This window comes from Mesocricetus auratus, unplaced genomic scaffold (assembly GCF_017639785.1).
Source record: "Mesocricetus auratus isolate SY011 unplaced genomic scaffold, BCM_Maur_2.0 Super-Scaffold_100006, whole genome shotgun sequence".
NCBI lineage: Eukaryota > Metazoa > Chordata > Mammalia > Rodentia > Cricetidae > Mesocricetus > Mesocricetus auratus.
This window is the reverse complement of record NW_024429190.1, coordinates 49,846,638-49,866,476: the sequence shown is the minus strand read 5'-3', so window position 1 is coordinate 49,866,476 and position 19,839 is coordinate 49,846,638. Positions and strand designations below refer to the sequence as shown.

Genomic DNA, 19,839 nt, shown 5'->3' with positions numbered 1-19,839 from the left:
AGGAATGTATACAGTGAATTGAGTAGATATGTGCTTTTGTACAGATGCAGAATTAAAAGAATCTAATAGTGCAATTGATAATGTAAATGAAGTGAGATGTCAAGAATAGTTTAACTTAGATATTTCAAGCTATTAGACAGAGGTAATATTACTGAGATAGAGGAATATCATTGAGGATCAATTTGAGAAAAACATGACTGTAAATTAAAAGACTGTTGATTTTACTGATATGTTTGATTTTTGTTCAGTTGTTTTATTCCCCCTTCCCATGCAAGATACGCTGGGACAGTGGTGGCATGGAACTTGTGAGAGTGGCCAAACCAGTGTTTACTTTATCTTGAGGCTAAACCAGGAGATGGAACCCAGAAACTGAAGACTGATTACTCCAGAGACTACAAAATGAATGAAATGGTTCCTAATGATTTTCTGGTATGCTCATAGATTGGAGACTTGTCCAGTCAATACCAGAGAAGCTTCCTCTAGCAGCAGATGGGAGCAGGTGCAAAGACCCATAGCCAGACATTATTCAGAGTCTAATTTTGAGGTCTTTATTGGGTCCCTCCCCTTGGAGATGGGGATCCCTACAGAAGAGGAGCAGGGAAGGTTATAGGAGACAGAGAAGATGGAGGACACCAGGATGACATGGCCCACCAAATCATCTAAGCAGGGTGCCCATAGGCTCACAGAGACTGAAGCAGCAAGCACAGGGCCTGCATGTGTTTGCACCAGGTCCTCTGTTTGTTATGTACAGTTGTTAGCTTGTTGTTACAGTGGAGTGCAGGTATCTGTGACTTTTTTGCCTGATTTTGAGACTTTTCCTTCTATTGGGTTGCTTTGTCTAGCCTCTATATGAGGGCTTTTGCCTTGTTTTATTGTGTCTTGTTTTGTACTGGTTAGCTGTTGTCTCTTTTCAGACGATGGAATGGAGAGGGAGCAGATCTTGGGGAGAGAGGATGTGGGGGTGTGGGAGGAGTGGAAGGTGGGGAAACTATGGTCAGGATGTATTGTATGAGAGAAGAATATTTTCAATAAAAAGAAAAAGAAAAGCATTTCATTATATTCTGATTATGATTTCCCATTCCTCCACTCTTTCCAGTTTCTCTCTACTTTCCCTCATATCCAGATCCACCCCCTTTTCTATGTCTCCTTAGAAAATATTTAAGGGATAATAATGAAATAAAATATAATAAGATTGAACAAAAACAAACAAATCAGAACAGGATGAGAAAGGAGCCAAAGAACAGATACAAGGAGCAGATATAGATGCTAGACCCATTCATTTGCACACTTAAGAATCCCATGAAAACACAAAACTGGATGCTATAATATATATGCAAAACCCATAAGACAAGAATAAGATGAAGAATAAGTTTTTAAAAATTAAATTATATTTAAAAAACCCTGACATACCATCATGAGCAGGGACCGACCAAAGAAGCCATTGAGTTTGTTTCCTGTTGGGCATCTACTGCTGGGCATGCGACATACCCTGAAGAAGAGTATGTTTCCCCATGAAACTCCTTTGGAGAAAACTAATTTTTCATTTGCAAGTAATGGTGAGGTAGAGATAGCTTCTGGATTAGTGGTGGGAAAACGTGTCTACTCTCCTTTCAACTTTAAGGTCCAGTATGGTGCACTTCCATGCAAATCTTGTGAATGCAGCCTTGGTCTCTGAGTTCATATGTGCATCAGTCCTCTATATTTCTTGTTTTCTTGGTGTCCTTCTTTCCCTCTGGCTCTTCTACTTCATCTCCTTGAGCATTTTCTGAGCCCTGAGGTGGGAGGGATGTGATGGAGACATTCGACTTAGGACTGAGTGATACACAGTCTTTCAATCTCTGCATAGTGACTGACTGTGGTCTCTGTAATTGCTCCCATCAGCTACAGCAGAAAGCTTCTCAGATGATGGCTGGGCAAGGCACTGATTTATGAGAGGAGCAGAATGCCATTAGGAGTAATTTTATTGCTACATTCCTTTTGTATCCTGGGTGTATGAGCAATCTGTTCTCAGGTTCTTGGTCACTGAAGCTAGGTCAGGCATAAGTTTCATCTCATGGACTGGGCTGCAAATCAAATAAGGTATTGAATTGTTAGTCCTACCAGTTTTGTGCCACCATAGAAATACCGTATCTCGCAGGAGGGATGCCATTTTAGATCAAAGGGGTTGTAATTGGATTGGTGCTTACCTTTCTCCTTTGGCATTGTGTAGAGTATAATTTGGCACTAAGAACACTACTAGCTAGTAGTGATGGAGGCCCTGTACAGGCACCAGCTCAACTTCTCCACTTTGAGTGAATTGTGTAGTTGTTGTCTTTAGCAGTGGGCCTTGCCATTAGTTTGGAGAGCAGCCTATATTTTTTTGGGAGCCTGGGTTGCTTCTGGGTTCCTATGGGACCCTTTTGGCTAACAGCTCAATTGTATGTATCCCATTCCTGTTACTGAAGCTTCATTTGCTGATGAGATGTGGGTAGCTGGGGCTCGTCTTCCATATTTTCGGTGATTTCATTTTGATTATCTTCATATTTCTGTTTGACTTAAAAGATATTAGGTACTCCTCAAATGGCCCAAGTTTACCTATGCCTGCTTAAATTACTTATCAGATCTTGATTTAATAACTTTGGCATGTATTGAGAAACTTAGCTATTTCTTTTAGATTTTCCAATTTAGTGGAGTATATCTTTTTAATATATGTCCTTCTGATACTCTGAATTTCCTCGGTGTCTGTTGTTATGCCCTCCCTTGCATCTCTAATTTTGCTAACTTGGAGATTCTCTAATCCATCTTTCAGTTTTTTTTTGGCTAAAGGTTTATCAATTTTAATGATTCTTTCAAAGAACAATCTGTTTTGTTTCATTGATTGTATAACTTTTTCCCCCTGTTGTTATTTTTTGTTGTATTTTATTGATTTCACCCTGGAGTTTGATTATTTTTTTCCATCCACTCCTTTGCATACGATTTTTTTCTTTTTGTTATAGGACTTTAAGGTATGCTGCCTTCATTTTTTCACATAAGTTTAGGAATATTATGTATTTATTTTCATTGAATTCCAGAAAGACTTTGATTTCTTTCATAATTTCTGTTTTGACTCATTCAATAGTAATTTGTTCAGTTTCCATGAGTTCCTAAGCTTATTGTTGTTTTCTGTTGGTACCCAACTTCAATCTGCTTTAATCCATGATGGTCAGATAGGATGTAGGGTTTTACTTCAAGTTGCTTATGTCTGCTGAGACTTGATTTGTGTGCAAGTATGTAGTCAATTTTTGACAGAGTTCCAGGAACTGCTGAGAAGAAGGTGTGTGTGTGTGTGTGTGTGTGTGTGTGTATGTATGTATCTATTAGGTCCATTTAATTTATGGTTTATGGAATCAGTTAGACCCAACATTTCTCTGTTTAGTTTCTGTCTGGATGATCAGTATATTGGCAAGAGTCTATTGGTAAGGGTGTCCACAGGAGGAAGGAAAGTGGGAGTTCCATTAGGAACAATGTTTAGTTCCCATGAATCCGGACAGAGGAGAGACCACAGTGAAGAGAGGTCATATGCTACAGAGTTGTGGATAAGAATGGGATGTTGGATTCTGAGAAATGGAGGGAAAGGTGAAGATTTGCAATTAGCCTATCTGTTTATTTGTCCTACTTGCTTAACTGGCAGTCTTAACTGTTGTGAGCCCAGCCAATGCGTGCTCCAGTTGGGGGATGAAATAAAGGGATAGTAAGAGGAAGAATGGAGGAGATCTGTGTGGTGTGCTGCAAATTGGAGCAGAGAAGAAGAGGCCATAGTAGGTGGATGCTGTGGAGCTGCTGGTGAGACTGGTGGGTTGGATTTGGAGGAAAGGCAGGAGAGGTGAATAGAGACAGTTAGCCTGCCTGCTGCCCTGTCCTGAGTGCTGTTGGGCTGATTTTAAAGGGGATTTTAATGAAGTTCTCAGGAACTGAAGATTTATATCTGGAGATATAATTTGGTAACTATCTACCACAGTGATTTTTACTATATAGAAAAACAGAAGCATGCCTTTAATCCCAGCATTCGGGAGGCAGAGGCAGCCTGATCTACAGAGTGAGTTCCAGGACAGCCCCCAAAACAGTACAGAGAAACCCTGTCTCAAAAAAACAAAAACAAATAAAAAAGAAAAGTAAAGAAAAAGAGAAATGAAGAAAGAAGAATCCATTTTTAAAATAGGGTCTCAGTCTCACTTAGTATCCAAGGAAGAACTGGAACTCACTATGTATCCCAAGGTGGTATCAGTCCCATACCAGCCTCCCAGGTGCTGTGGTTACAGGCATAAGTCATTCTGTGCAACCAGAAGAGTAAACATGCAAGATTTGTGATAAGCTTTTGTATTTAAAGAGCTCATAATCGCCCCCCCCCCGTGTGTGTGTCTCCCTCTCTCCCTCTTTGTGCTTGTGTACTGTGCTCTGCAGATCAAACATTTATGGTGATTGTTTTCTTAAATCACTATCAAGCTCATTTTTGAGACAAAGTCTTTGGACTCTGAGTGAACCTGGGAGTCATCAATTAGGCAAGACTAGCTGGCCAGCAAGCTCTGGGGATCCACCTTTCTCAGCCTCCACAGCAAAAGAATGTGGGTGCTAGAGATCCAAACTCAGGCCCTCATGCTTGTAAAAAGTGCTTTACAAACCTAGCCAAGGCCTCAACAAAGAGTGTGAATCATTAAATAAATGTCTGTAGAGACAGGAATAAAACTTAAGGAGGTTTACAGAGGCTAATGGGTTTTTCAGAGGAGGGGAGCATAATTACTATTATTGCTATCAAAGGCAAAAATGTGACCTAATATCATTTTAGTAGTCAAGAAATATCAGCATTCTTTGCACTAACAATTTATGGAGAGTGATTGATTAGAAACTGGGTGGCGCCGGGCGGTGGTGGTGGCGCACGCCTTTAATCCCAGCACTCGGGAGGCAGTTCGAGGCCAGGCTGGACCGACAGCCTCGAAAACAATACAAAGAAACCCTGTCTCGTAAAACCAAAGAAAAAAAAAAGAAAGAAACTGGGTGGTCCTCAAGAAATAGACAGAGTTCCTTCCTTACCTGTCTAAGGCTGGATACACATGGAGCAGGCATCTTCAATTGTCCTTCACCATTCTGTAATAGTATCCCATTACGTATGATGTTTATACAATATAAATCACGGTTTTTACTTTTTGTTTTTGTTCTGCAAATAGTTCCTACAGTTGAGTAAGTGGATGTTTTATTTTAAGGTTTCTTCAACTTAGCTGATGGATATATGCTTCCAGTATTTTTTGTATTGCCAAAATTTTGCAAGATACTACTTGTAAACTTTTGCCAACAATGTTTGACAGTGATTATGAGGCACATTAAAGATTTTAATTGACTAGTTTAATTCCAAATCTTGATCAAATGTGTGAACCATGACTGAAAATGGTTTCCCCAATATTGCTTCTGATATTAAAGTATATGTATTAATTTGTAATAAGCGTATCTATTGGGTATCATTATCAAGTTTTTAAATATATTCTTTTGGGTGTATAAAATTTAAAATGATCCTGCAGCATTATGAACTCTAAAGTTAATGGCCCTGCTGTGCATAATGTTAATTCTAAATACAATTGAATTCTAACTATCTTAACTGATTATTCTCTGTCTAGTCAGTTTTATCAATTTTATTTTTTAAGAAGTCTCTGAAGCATATAGTCTGTAATTTTGTAATATTAAAACAATAATGCTAATTAAAATTTGTAGCTGATTTTGGAACATTTTTGTTTCTGAAATTTAAAATACTTTATTCACTATATTTTGAATTTATTCTTTCCCTTCCTTCAACTTCTCCTAGATCCTTACCACCACTATACCCTATCAGTTTCATGATCTCTTTCTCAAACATGAGTTGGTCTGATTCCATGAGTTTGTACACTTTCTGCAATTTTTGTTCTAGATATTCAGCTTAATTAAGGGTTGTCAGATAGGATGCAGGAAATATATATCTTTAACTTTTGAGACTTCTGTGTCCTTGTAGGTGGCCAGTTTTAGATAAAGCTCAAAGAACTAAGGAAGAAGAAAGTTGTTGGGTGGCATCCTTTGAAGATGTGTGTTAGATCCATTTGATTTATGACTTTATCTAACTTTGCATTTTCTCTTTACTTTTTGTCTGGATGACCTGTCTTCTGGAGAGGGTGGGGTATTGAAGTTATGCAGTGGTCAGTATATGCTTTTAGCTGTAGTAGTATTTCTTTTATAAATTTGAATGCCCTTTTGTGTTTGGTGTATAAGTACTGAGAATTGTAATACCTTCTTGCTGAATTTGTCCTTTAATGTGTGTGCATTGTCTTTCCTTCTCTTCTGATGAGTTTTGGTTTTTATTTGTGGTTTGTCAGGTGTTAAATAGCTACACTTGCTTACTTCTTGACTCCAGTTGCTTCGACTGTTCTTCCTCTAAAGTGATTTTTGTTGATGGCGGTGAGGTGTATTTCTTAGGTAATGCAGAAAAATTGGTCCTGTTTTTTTATTTTTTCAGCCTCTGTCATTTTATTGGGGGAAATTTAGACCATTAATATTTTGTGGTTTTGTTGAGGGCTGTTTATTAATTCTTGTTATCTTTTGCTGTGGTGTATAGTTTCTTCCCTCATCCCCTTACGTAACTGTTCTGTATTGGTTTTTTTTCCTTAGTTATTCCTCTTTAGCATTTCTCCATTCCAAGAAGCCCAGTCCCAAAGAGTATGTGTGTGTCTTCATTGCAAGTGCTAAGAGGTCTCTCTCTCTCTCGTAGGAGGGAGCAGTATTATATATAGTCTTACAACCCAGTAGAAAAACCCGAGGTGGAAGAGAGCATGTTTTCCTCCTTCTAGATGTTGATGTCAGTGGGGTAATGTGGGGGCAGTAAGCCAGGACTAGAAACCAGGATGCACCTGTGGCTCTCAGCTGACAAACAACTCAGTGACCCTGTGGGGGTTAGGCCCCAACTCCAAGGGAATGAAGGTGGGCTGAGAGGAGGGGCTCAGGCAGGCAGGCTGCAGCAGAACTAAGGTTAAATCTGGAAAGATCAGAATGGAGTGTAGGGAAGAGGATAAAAGAATCTTATCTCTAATCAAGGACAATTTGTAGGTCTGGCTAGATGGTTCAGTGAGTAAAGATGTTTGCCACTGATCCTAATGGTCTGAGTTTTGTCCCTCCAAGACCTACTGAAAGGTAGAAGGAGAGAACTGACTGCTACAAGTTGTACTCAAATTTGCACACATACCTTCTATATATACATACATATGCACAATAGTAAACGTAAAAAATTAAATGTATTATTATATAATTGGCAAAAAGCCACAGAATTTGTACTTCAGTTTGGTGTTATATAGTTTCATCACATGGACTCTTGTTTATGGATACGATGGTAAAGGAGATGATCCCAGTTTATATATTATAGAATACGAAGGTCACTTTTAAAGGAGTAGTATGTGAAAACCAAGTCTTATCTTTAATAATTAAGATAAAGCTTTGAATAGAAAAAATCTATTTTCCATATTTGTTTTTTTATTTTAATTTTAAATAGCTTGTTTTCCATGTCAATCCCAGTTCCCTCTCCCTCCTGTCCTCCCGCACTCCTCCACCATCCCCCCATCCTCCCACCCTATTGCTAATTCCTTCCACATAGGGGATATCTAGAGTCTGTCATTTCACTCAGGGTAGGGTCCAGGCACTCCCCTAAGAGTTCAGGCTGAGAGAGCATCCCTCTTTGTGTTATAGACACACGAAGTCCATTTGTATGCCAGGGATAAACACTGATCTACTGCCCAGAGACCCATAGGTTGCCCAGGCCTCTTCACTGACTCTCATACTCAGGGCATCTGGATCGGTCCCATGCTGGCCTCCCAGCTGTCAGTCTGGGGTCCAAGAACTCCCCCTTGTTCAGATCAGCTGTTTCTGCTGGTTTTGCCAGCCCATTCTTTACCAGTTTGCTCATCGCTCCCCTCTCTCTGTCGCTGGGTTCCTTGGGTTCAGTTCAGTGCTTAACTGTGGGTGTTTGCCTCTGCTTCCATCAGTCACTGGATGAAGGCTCTAGGATGGTTATAGATATCAAGTTCATTATCAGGAATGGGCATTCGGGGTGGTCTCTCCACTATTGCTTAGCTTGCCAATTAGTGTCATCCCTTTAGATCACTAGAGGTCACAATGGTGCCTGATCTGTCTTCTAACCTATGATTCCCTCTTCCCCCTATCCTACCCCCCCCCCAGTCAACCTTCCTGTTTCCCCATGACCTACTCTCTCTTCCTCTTCTCCCCCTCTCTAGTTCCCAGCTCCCCCTACCCCCCACCCCTTGCCGTGTTCCCCATCTGTTCAGAGGATCTTGCCTCATTTCTCTTCTCTTGGGTACCATGCATATCTTTTATGTTCTTTCCTGTTTCCCAGACTCTCTGTTATTGGAAGTGCAGACTGGCACTCTCCTGATCCAAATCTAAAATTCGTATATGAGTGAGTACATACCATGTTTGTCTTTTTGTGCCTGGGTTACCTCACTCAGGATGGTTTCTACCAGTGCTATCCATTTACCTGCGAATTTCAAGTTTCCATTGTTTTTATCTGCTGAGTAGTACTCCATTGTGTAAATGTACCACATTTTCTCTATCCACTGTTCAGTTGAGGGGCATCTAGGTTGCATCCAGGTTCTGGCTATTACAAATAATGCTGCAATGAACATAGTAGAGCAGATGCCCTTGTTGTATGAATTTACCTCTTTTGGATATATGCCTAAGAGTGGAATTGCTGGGTCTTGTGATAGATTGATTCCCATTTTCCTGAGGAATCTCCATACTGATTTCCATTTCTACGAGTTGAAACTCCCACCAGCAGTGGAGGAGTGTTCCCCTCTCTCCACATCCTCTCCAGCATAAATTGTCTTCGGTGATTTTGATTTTTAACTATTCTGACAGGAGTAAGATGGTGTCTCAGAGTTGTTTTGATTTGCATTTCCCTGATGGCTAAGGATGTTGAGCACTTTCTTAAGTGTCTCTTGGCCATTTTGGCCTCCTCTATTGAGAATTATCTGTTTAGTTCTATACCCCACCTTTTGATTGGATCCTTTAGTGTTTTGGAGACTTGCTTCTTGAGTTCTTTGTAAATTTTGGAGATAAGCCCACTGTCAGATGTGGGGTCAGTGAAGATCTTTTCCCATTCTGTGGACTGCCTTTCTGTCTTATTGAGTGTGTCCTTTGACTTACAGAAGCTTTTTAGTTTCATGAAGTCCCATTTGCTAATTGTCGATCTCAGTGTCTGTGCCACTGGTGTTATGTTCAGGAAGTGGTCTCCTGTACCAACTCATTGAAGAGCATCTCCCACTTTCTCTTCTAAAAGTTTCAGTGTGACTGGATTTATGTTGAGATCTTTGATCCATTTGGACTTAAGTTCTGTACAAGGCAATAAACATGGATCTATCTGCAGTCGTCTGCATACCAGTACCCAGTTATTCCAGCACCATTTGTTGAAGATGCTTTCCTTTTTCCATTGTATAGTTTTAGCTACTTTGTCAAAAATCAAGTGTTCATAGGTGTGTGGGTTAAAATCGGGGTTTTCAATTCAGTTCCATTGGTCTACCTGCCTATTTTTGTGCCAATACCAAGCTGTTTTCAGGACTATAGCTCTATAATAGAGCTTCAAGTCAGGTATGGTGATGCCTGCTGAAGTTCCTTTATTGTATAGGGTTGTTTTGGCTATCCTGGGCCTTTTGTTTTTCCATATAAAGTTGATTAATGTTCTTTCCAGGTCTGTGAATAATTGTGCCAGAATTTTGATAGGGATTCCATTGAATCTGTAGACTGCTTTTGGCAAGATTGCCACTTTTATTATGTTGATCCTACCAATCCAAGACCATGGGAGATCTTTCCATTTTCTGCTATCCTCTTTGATTTCTTTCTTTAAAGACTCAAAGTTCTTGATATACAGGTCTTTCACTTCCTTGTTTAACATTATCCCCAGATATTTGATGCTGTTTATGGGTATTGTAAAGGGTGAGGTTTCTCTGATTTCTTCTCAGTCACTTCATCGTCTGTATATAATAGGGCCATTTATTTTTCTGAATTTACCTTGTATCCTGCCACTTTGCTGAAGGTGTTTATCAACTCTAGGAGTTCCCTTGTGGAGTTTTTCAGGTCACTTATGTAAACTATCATATCATCTGTTTTAAAATGTAGTTAAGGCAAAAGTTACTAAATGAAGTTTTTTTTTGTGGGACCTTTTGGCTGGAGTGAGGCCTCGTATTTTTGATGATATTACATCCTACCATGTATAGATACTTTATGGTTGCCTGTCCATCTCTTCTGCTAAGTGAGGAGTTCTGGAAATAATATTGTTTTTGCTCATTTCCCTTGATACCAGCATTTATTTAGCAGACTCTGTTATGTGGTAAGGGTGTATTTGTATGTTTAAGCAACTACATAATAATAGTGCTAGTTAGCTAGGGGTTTCTGATATTTTCATAGTGAATCTTTGAAGAGAAACTTTTAATTCTAGAAATATGCAATTTCAGGAAAGGAGTGCGGTTACAAACTAGGTTGATGGCTTAGCAGGTAAAATCACTTTTTGGGAAACATGATGAACTTAGTTCAAATCCCCAGGACTCACATTAAAGTCAGATATAGTTCAGGGACACCCCTATAACCCTACCATATGGGAGGTGGAGGCAGGAGATTTCTGGGGTTTGTTGCCTACCAGCCTAGCTCCAGATTCAGTGAGCCACCCTGTCTTTAGGGAAAAAAGGGGAATGTAACAGAACCAATACCAAACACTGTCCTAAGGTGTCCATGTTAATGGACATGTACACCTGTGGACACACATGCTCATAAACCACATGCAAACTCTTACACACATGCATAGATACATAAAAGTTTAAATATACAAAAGAGGTAAGCATGTATTCATTCTTGCATAGTTACCATTAGTCCAGTATGTTCCTCTCTCTCGGATTATAAAAGATAACTACTTGAAACTTTAGAAATAGATTATTACAGATGGAAGTATCTAGTCTATTGGTCTCTGTTAACTGACCAATGAGCTGCTTTGTTTTATTCTTCCTCTCAGACTACCTATAGATATATTATGCACATAGTTGTTTATTTGGGGATGGCATTCAGTATCCTTTCCACCTGTGTCAGAGATTAACATCCTTAATTTTTAAGAGATCTCCTACCGTAGTAGATCAGTATTTATCCCTGGCACACAAATGGTCTTTGGGGACCCATCCCACAATGAGGATGCTTCCTCAATTTGGACACTTTGGTGAGGGCATGGGCCCTCCCAGGAACAAAATAACAGACTCTAGAGATTTCCCATGAGGGCCTTACCCTCCCTGGGGATTGGGTGGGGGGCTGGGGGTGCTGGGGAGAGGGAGTGGGCATGGAAGAGAGGAGGGATCTGGGGCTGACATGGGAAGCAAGCTTGTTTCTAATTTAAATATATAATAAAAAAGTGTAAAAAAATAGAATTCTCCTATCTTCCACTCTGTATTATGATGTTATGTTGTTTGTTGAGATTTGGTCAAAGTGTTAATGTATCTCACTTGTTCTCCATTTACATATTTGTTCCTCTTTGTTCTTAGGTATGTAAGTTAAGCTCTCCTATTAACTTGTCAGTGAAAATGTCATGATGATGTCACAAATGGGAGTATCATGACTTTGAAACTAGATTAGGTTTCATAGTGAGAACATATCTAAAACATATGTGGTGATATTTTGTTTATGATCTAACAATTAATGCTTGCTTGAACATCAGAATGCAAAGCTAGCCATACAAATTAGCCATAGAGGGCAGGAAGTAGTGGCACATGCCTTAAATCCCAGCACTCAGGAGACAGAGGCCATGCAGCTCTGTTAGTTCAAGGCCACTCTGAGCTACATGAAATCGATCCAGTCTAAAAGAGAAACAGAGCTCACATCGAGGTGGATCTCAGCACTTAAGATTCCACGCCTTTAATTCCAGAGAGGAATATAAGGTGGGAGGAGACAGCAACTCAGTGCAGTCCAGGGTTTGGTGGAGACAGATGCAGTCTGGAGATGCAATGTGGGGACAGGATTGACCATTTGGTCTGAGCATTGGTAGAGGTGAGAACTCTCTAGTGGCTTGCTGCTTTGCCTCTCTGGTTTTCAGCTTTAACCTCAATATCTGTCTCTGGGTTTTTATATTAATACCAATTAGAATTCATGCTACAAACAGACAAAAAAAAACAAGAAATGAAAAGGGAATAGGTCTGTCTAATATCCAGCTTCCTTTATCTACTTTATTTCTCAATGATTATTTATTCTGTCAAGCTATGATTATTCAGTGACACCCCCAAAATACTGCAAAGGGCAATTTAAAATAACTTCTAGGTTGTTCACATCTGATTATTTACATGACCCAAACATACAAAAATAGACTTTGTATACAAGAAGCCAAATACTGTGTCAGGACTGAGTAGTTTAAGCTTTATCACCTTTTGTTTATGTAAAAATTATGATCTATTTACATAGCAGTCTTACCTGTGTTATTAAAAACATAATGTTAATCTAATACCCTTTGAGCCTTTGAAATTCTGACCTCTGTTGGATTAATGAAAGGGAAGGCAAAGCCAAGAAATCTTTCTCAAACTAGAATTCTCATAGCAATTTTTATCCTTTTAAAATAAGAGTCTGTGTTCTGTAGTTTTGTTGCATATGTTTTAGATGGGTAGACTTTAAGGTTTGCTCTCTTTTTTAGAATCTCTCCCTCAGGAACTTGAAATACAAATTTAGACATACCAGTTCACAAAAAGTAAGCATCTGGCCCTAGATTTCATCCTGTAGAACTGATTTTCCTGAAGTGTCTACAGGGGGACATCAGTTAACCAAAGTTGTAGCCTCTGGCTAATTTTCCTCATTCTCAAATAATGAATCCAAAGTGGAAGAAGGAAAAGGTCAAATGCTTACATCTGTTAAGAGATTTCAAGAAGTTCACCAAATGTTAGAAAAGGGGAAAGAGGGAGGGGTATGATGATAAAGGACAATTCTGTCCTGGTAAACACCCTGCCCCAGCACACTTCACTGCTGCTTCGGGGTTAGAAGTACTGTCTTTGTCAAATGAAGTTTCTCTGCAAATGCTCAGGTGATGATGCTAGCAAGGGTGTTACCCAAAGAGATAAAATTTACAGGTAAATTTGGAGCAGATTTGGGAGAGCAAAGATACTGTAAGCTGAAAAGAATTATGGAGATTTCAGAAAACAGTGATAATCATAATCTGAATTTGACATTTCATTAAATTGATATCTACATTGCACCCTTACTGCCCTGAGTTCTAGTAAGCAATTAAAAGTAATTATAATTCAAAATGTAGATTAGTAGGTGCTTTTTAAAAAATAAAACGTTTTTGTGTTCTAATAGTTAAATGTCTTACTCTTAGCTGAGTTTATCACTTACATAAAGGCTGAAATGACATCTAAATTTCAATGAGGTTATTAATATAACTTCACTGGCCTCTACAGTGTCATGCTTTCCATCTATTCACACGTATTTTTTAAAGTAGGTATGGAGGCAAGAAAAACACCTACACAAAAACTTGATAAGTCTCAATCATATGAAAAACATACATGTTATCTTCTATGGATGTTAAGACACTTATATGCCACCTATATCCTTTGAGTCATGTGTTAAGCTATGTGGTTTATGAAGTGCCTCATGGGACCCTTAAGCCCTTAAGGGTACAGAGATGTAATAGGATTGAGAACATTAAGCCATATTTTGGTGTTCCCCTAAGCTATTCTAGAAAATCTTAATATAGATTCACTCCAGGCCAAAAAAAAAAAAAAAAAAAGGATGGCATCCTCAGTTAAGTTTAAAAAGTGTCACATGCCTTCCTTGTTAAAGAATCATTGCAGTATATTAAGTACCATAGTTTTTCAAAGTATCTGCTGCCTTTATGATTTCCCAAATGTAGATGACCCTGTAGTCCTATTTTCAAGTAGCTCTTACCCATAGCTAACAGAACAAGTGAAATAGGTATATGCTATGGAAAAGTACTGAAATAAGAATACTTTCTGATTCTAGTCAGTGTCAAATGAGTACAACTAGAGTTAGAGTAAGCATTCCTGAAACTAGAATGCAGTTGTTAGTGTAATTACCACTGCATTCCATCTAGTTACTTAAGTTCTGAGTTTCCTTGGTATGAAGTAGATCCTGAGATGAACGTAATTTTCACGAGTGTGAGAAAGAACTCTGGCTTGGCTTTGCTGAGGAATGGATGAAGAAACACAATGACTGCACCAAGAGACTAGCACATTTGAGAGCTTTGTTGATACACTGTATTTTCATGGCCCTTGCTATTTCTTACTGGAAATTTTATGCTCCATGAATGGCTTCAAGTACTTACAGCAGGATCTTTTAAACATTTATCAAACAACAAATAATGTCCTTTTTGAAGAAATACTGGACCTGATTGACATTCAGTAACAAAAAGGGAGGGGGGGAACATGCAAGAGTGTGCATATCTTACAACCATCATCATCAGGCAACATTTGCCTTAGAGAATATCACGCCAGAAGATTTTTGTGTTCTCATCTCTGTTGTTCCTTCTTCTAGGATTATCAATTCAGTGTGATAACCTGCCTTTCTCTTTATGCAGGTAGCATTCGTTTATGTAACATTTTAACCTTAATAAAGAGACATAAAATTTAGCCTTAAGCAAATGCATCAATTCAGTGAGTCAGGATATGATGCCATTAATTATAAAATATAGCCATTGGTCAACATTTGCACCGGTACTTTTTCTTCTTGCGGGGTGCTCCTATTTCTTGTTAAGAAAAGCCTGAAAGCTTAAGTAGTAATGATGGGAGACACTATGCATAGTGTACACTTGATTCCCTCCTTGTGTCCTCTGACACATACATAAATGAACTGAAGACACCACAGGTTATATGCATTTTTCATTTCAAGAAGATCACCTTTTTATTGTTTCTTATTCTGCATTGATACTCTAAAGCTGTTAAAAAGAAAAAGAAGACTGGAAATAAGACAGGTGGAAACAAAGATGCCTCAGTTTAATAATGTCCAAGAGCGTAGCTTTGAAAATATGTCATTGTTATACAACCGAACATCAGCATTGGTAGTTACTCTTTTTTTTGTTGTTGTTGTTTTAAGTTCTTTGTAGATTTCATTTTAATTTACTTCAAAATCTTTTTTTATTTAAATTAGCAACAAGTTTGCTGCACCTGTCAATCCCAGCTCCCTCTCCCTCCTCTCCTTCCCTGCCTCTCCCATTCTCCCCCCCAGCCCCCCACCCTTCATTCCCCAGGGAGGGTGAGGTCCTCCATGGGGATATCCAGAGTTTGTCATTTTGTTCAGGGCAGGGCCTAGGCCCTTTCCCACAAGTCCAGGCTGAGAGAGCATCCCTTACTGTAGGGGGGGGTACCCAAAGTCCATTTGTATGCCAGGCTTAAATACCAATCTACGGCCAAAGGCCCCATATATTGGCCAGGCCTCCTCATACTGACAACCACATTCAGGGGGCCTGGATCAGTCTCATGCTGGCCTCCCAGTCATCAGTCTGGTTTCCATGAGCGTGTTCTTGTGCAGGTCAGCTGTCTCTGTGGGTTTCACCAGCCAGGTCTTGACACCTCCCCCCCTACCCCCTGCATCATTCCTCCCTCTCTGTCACTGGGTTCCAGGAGTTCAGTTCAATGTTTATCTGTGGGTGTCTGCCTCTGCTTCCATCAGCCACAGGATGAAGGTTCTAGGATGGCATATAAGGTAGTCCTGAAACTCATTATCAGGGACGGTCATTTAAGTTAGTACTCTTAATGACATTAAATGGGCCAACTGTTTGCATTGGGTGTCTGTATGACTCAGGGCTCTCAGATAACCCTTTCGAGTTCACCAGAGTGAGGGGCTCAATTACTACAGTACTTTTCTTAGAATTATTCATTCCTTGGAAAGTCCATGAACACTTACAGCTGGAGGCATGCTGTAGCTGGTCTTTGTGTCCCATAAGCACATCTAGTGGTACAGCACCCTAGAGAACTTACTTCAGATTCCTAGGCAGTTAACCAGATATTTTATTACATTTGATATGGGACATAGGAATTTCAATTTTATTTATTTTTATTTTTATTTTGTTTTTTACGAGACAGGGTTTCTCTGTATTGTTTTGGAGGCTGTTGGTCCAGCCTGGCCTCGAACTCACAGAGATCCGCCTGCCTCTGCCTCCTGAGTGCTGGGATTAAAGGCGTACGCCACCACCGCCAGGCAGGAATTTCCATTTTAAAACAAAGATTTCAGAGACTCTTTGGATCTGAAAAGTTTGAGAAAAAAAGTCCTAAATACTTTCAATATTATTTTATCTGTTTTATTGAGAGAAAACAGAAGTGAGATAGATTTAAATGAGTTGCTGACATTTTACTGCATAGGATAGGATCAGCTCCTAGTGAGTTTGCATCCCATGGTGGGACATGGAAGAATGTTTTTTCTTAGAACTTGAGCGGCATTTGTAATAAATAAAATGTTTGATTTTTGGTCATAGACGTGAAAAGAGTGACTGAAAATGTAGTTATAGTGTGGTGATTGGGGACGTGCTTAGTATGCAGAGTCCCATGTTCAATCCCTAACACTGTGAAAGCAAAACTGAAGCTCCAAGAACCCATTTTCTTCCATATTCAACAGCAGAGAACAACCAGGGACGATTTTGTGCATTTGGCAATGTCTAGAGATCTTAATGCCATCATCACTGGAAGATGATACTGCTGATATCTAGTGGCTAAAGGCAGGGATGCTGCAACAAATATTAAAATGTGTAAGATAACTCCACAACAGGCATATCATCATTGAAATGAAGCATCAGACTTTTATTGGGAAGACCTGGTATGACTTATTCCCACGACATGAAATAACGCTGATGTCTTTGAGAGTGATAACTGTGACATTTAAGAAAAGAAAAATCACATTTCCTACCCTTAAAGAGAAATCATTATATCAAATTAGGGAGCAATCTGATGGTAGTATTGGGCTATCCAGATGATACATTCCCCTTGAGATTCTTTCTGGATCTTGTTCCCTTGCAATTAGGTATCTAAGTCCACATAATCAAAGCACCTCATTCATATACAATCTTTTCTTTCTGTATTCTGTACCTGCATCACCTAGATTCTGATTCCACGGGGTCAGCTATAAGCTAGTGTGAGTATCTGAATTTAAACTGGGACAGGTATTTTTTTTAACACGAAAAGAAAGTTTTACTGGGAAGGGTATGGGGGAAGAAAGGAAGGGAAGAGAGAAGAAAAAGAGACAGAGAAAAAGAGAGCAGTGAGAGAGACAGAACAGACAGGGATCTGTCTGCTTCCTCAGAGAGATGGTGGAAAAGAGTGGGAAAGGCATTTCAGCTAAAACTCTTCCCCTAGAAGCTGAAAGATTATAATTTTCCATTTAATTGCAACAACTGATTAAATGAATCTGTCAGATTTTATTTCCCTAGCGAGCTAGCATTCCTTAATTATTTTTTCTCTCTATTAGTACTTCAAATCCTTATTACCTCTTTAAGAACCATAGTTATAAGTACTTCTAATGTTTAATGTTTTCACCTGTGGTTTTGACTATATATTTCTTCTGTGTGTCTCTGTGTGTGCCTCTGTGTTCATGTATGTACATATATATGTGTGTGTCTGTACATATGTGTGTGTCTGTGTGTGTATATGTGTGTGTCTGTGTGTCTATGTATGTTGCAGTGCTAGGCAAGGGGCATTAGGTGATCTACACTGAGCTACATCACTATCGCACCTGCTGTGCGGCCTGCATCTGAGAATGTAGCAAGGTGGTCGGGATAGATGACAGAGACCAGTCGGTTGCTTTAAGAAAAACTTTATGCTTCCCAAGTCAGCTTAGGAGGAGACCCCAGTCCGCTTAGGAGAGAGCGCTCAGGAGAAGTCTCTCCAAGAAAAAACGCTTCCCCTTTTTAAGGATTTCTGTCATCCATCTACATACAATTCTTTCCAGACTTCTCACCTTCCTGGCTGGTGGTTTAATCTCAGGCCCCAGAATCGGGGAGACACAGCAGGGGGGACAGGAAGAAGCATCTAGCCGTAGGGGGTGTGAAAGTCATAGTATCTCAGTGAGCTAGCCCTTATCTGAGCCCTATCAAGAGCTTTATAGCACTGAATTGTTTTCAGTAAACTTTACACAGCTGCCTGCTCCCAGGCTGAAGGGGAAGTGGGTTTTTGCTCAAGGTCTGGTGTCTCCACACATCACCATACCTGTTAAATCTGGTTTTGCCCCTAGATTTTTGTCTGATGATCAATGATTTCTTCCTGTGCACAGGAATGTTTCTCAATCATATATGGAATCAATATAAAGGAGAATTGGGCAGTTAGTGCTATGTATATCATCTTAATTGTTTTATTGTAAAATCTCTTAGGTGTCACCATAAAAGCAGACTAATTCTCTGTATGTTTAAAGGTTAATACTACCATAAAACCAAACCATATTTGTAAAATAAAGACTGTTCATGCAGCACACAGAGACAATATTGGGATTAACACTGAAGACCAGAGAAGCAAAGAGCCCAGCCACTAGAGAGTTCTCAGCTCTACCAAAGGTCAGACTGAAGGTGATATCATGTCCTCTGGTTGTATCTCCAAGCTGCACTGCTCCTCACACTCACTGAGACTTCAATGAGTTCCTGTCTTCTCCCACCTTATATTCCTCTCTCTACCCAGCCTTATCAATCCTGTTTCCACCAACCAAGTTCTGGCATTTTTCTTTCAGAATGATTCACTCTAGTGTATCCCAGAGTGGCCTTGAACGGAGAGATCCATCTGCCTCTGTCTCCCAAGTGCTGGAATTAAAGGTGTGGCCACCACAGCCTGTCCTCTATAGGTAACTAGTGGCTTAGGTGTGTGGCTAACTATTAGCTTAGTGTACTTGTGGCTAACTAGTGGCTTATGTCTGCTGCATCAGACAAGCTTTATTTGTTAGATTACAAACAAAATATCACTGGAGTTCATCCAGAGATTATTTAAGTTTGTCACATTATTTCAATACAAAGATTAACCTTTTTTTTTTGAAGCTAATACCAGTTGTGATGATCATGTTTTTGAAACCATAAGGAGGTGCAGCGAGAAACCTTTGTCTCAAAAAAGGTAGAAGATTGCACTAGAAATTTGGAACCATCATAATCCTTGGCAACTGTTCTAGGTTATCTAGGGCCGTAGATGAAACATTTAAATGAAGGAAGAACTGAATACAGATAAAAGATCATTGCCATGTTATGTTTTGTCTTCTAGGTCTCTGGAACTAGACCCATTGCTGCAATCAATAGCAATCGCATCACACGTCGTGATGTTTCCCTTGGCCAGATATGCACTAAACCATCTCAAGATTCAAAGCATTCGGAAAGTTGTGGCAAGACAGGGCCACACAAAGCCCTCATCAGATTTTCATGACAAATATGGCAATATGCTGCTAATTGGTGGATCCACTTTCTGTTTTGTTGGATATGTGATTTATATAACACAGATGGGGGTAGAATGGAACCTGTCTCCTGTTGGCAGAGTTACCCCCAGAGAGTGGAATAATGACTAACTATCTCAGATACCATAATGCAGACATGTCTCAAAGCAAACTAGTCATGGAAATGCTCTGTCACTTAAGTATAGCATGACAAGAGAAATAAAGTTCATTTAAAAATACTAACAAGTCATCAAGAACTATCATTTAGTTCCTGGAAGTAATGCACTAGCTGTGGATGTAGATACTGGGCAATGTGGATACCATGTATTTGAAAAGTAGAATTTTAAAGGCATAAATTCTTCTGATTTAATGACTTAATTGTAGTGGGCATTCATACATATAGGTCTTAGACATTAGTTGAATCCAGTGAATAGTCTTTTG

General features: G+C 39.5%; 1 protein-coding gene across 2 annotated transcripts in view; it reads left to right on the top strand.

Annotated features, from left to right (window-relative positions):
• Positions 1-19,637, top strand: part of LOC101834758 (cytochrome c oxidase subunit 7B, mitochondrial) — a 101,244-nt gene extending 81,607 nt beyond the window's left edge. For both annotated transcript variants that reach the window (XM_021233404.2, XM_040747163.1), the window contains one exon: positions 19,233-19,637. In XM_021233404.2, the coding sequence (XP_021089063.1) occupies positions 19,288-19,530 (243 nt within the window). In that variant the 5' untranslated portion in view covers positions 19,233-19,287 and the 3' untranslated portion in view covers positions 19,531-19,637. The remainder of the gene's footprint in view (positions 1-19,232) is intronic.
• Positions 19,638-19,839: the final 202 nt, after the last annotated feature.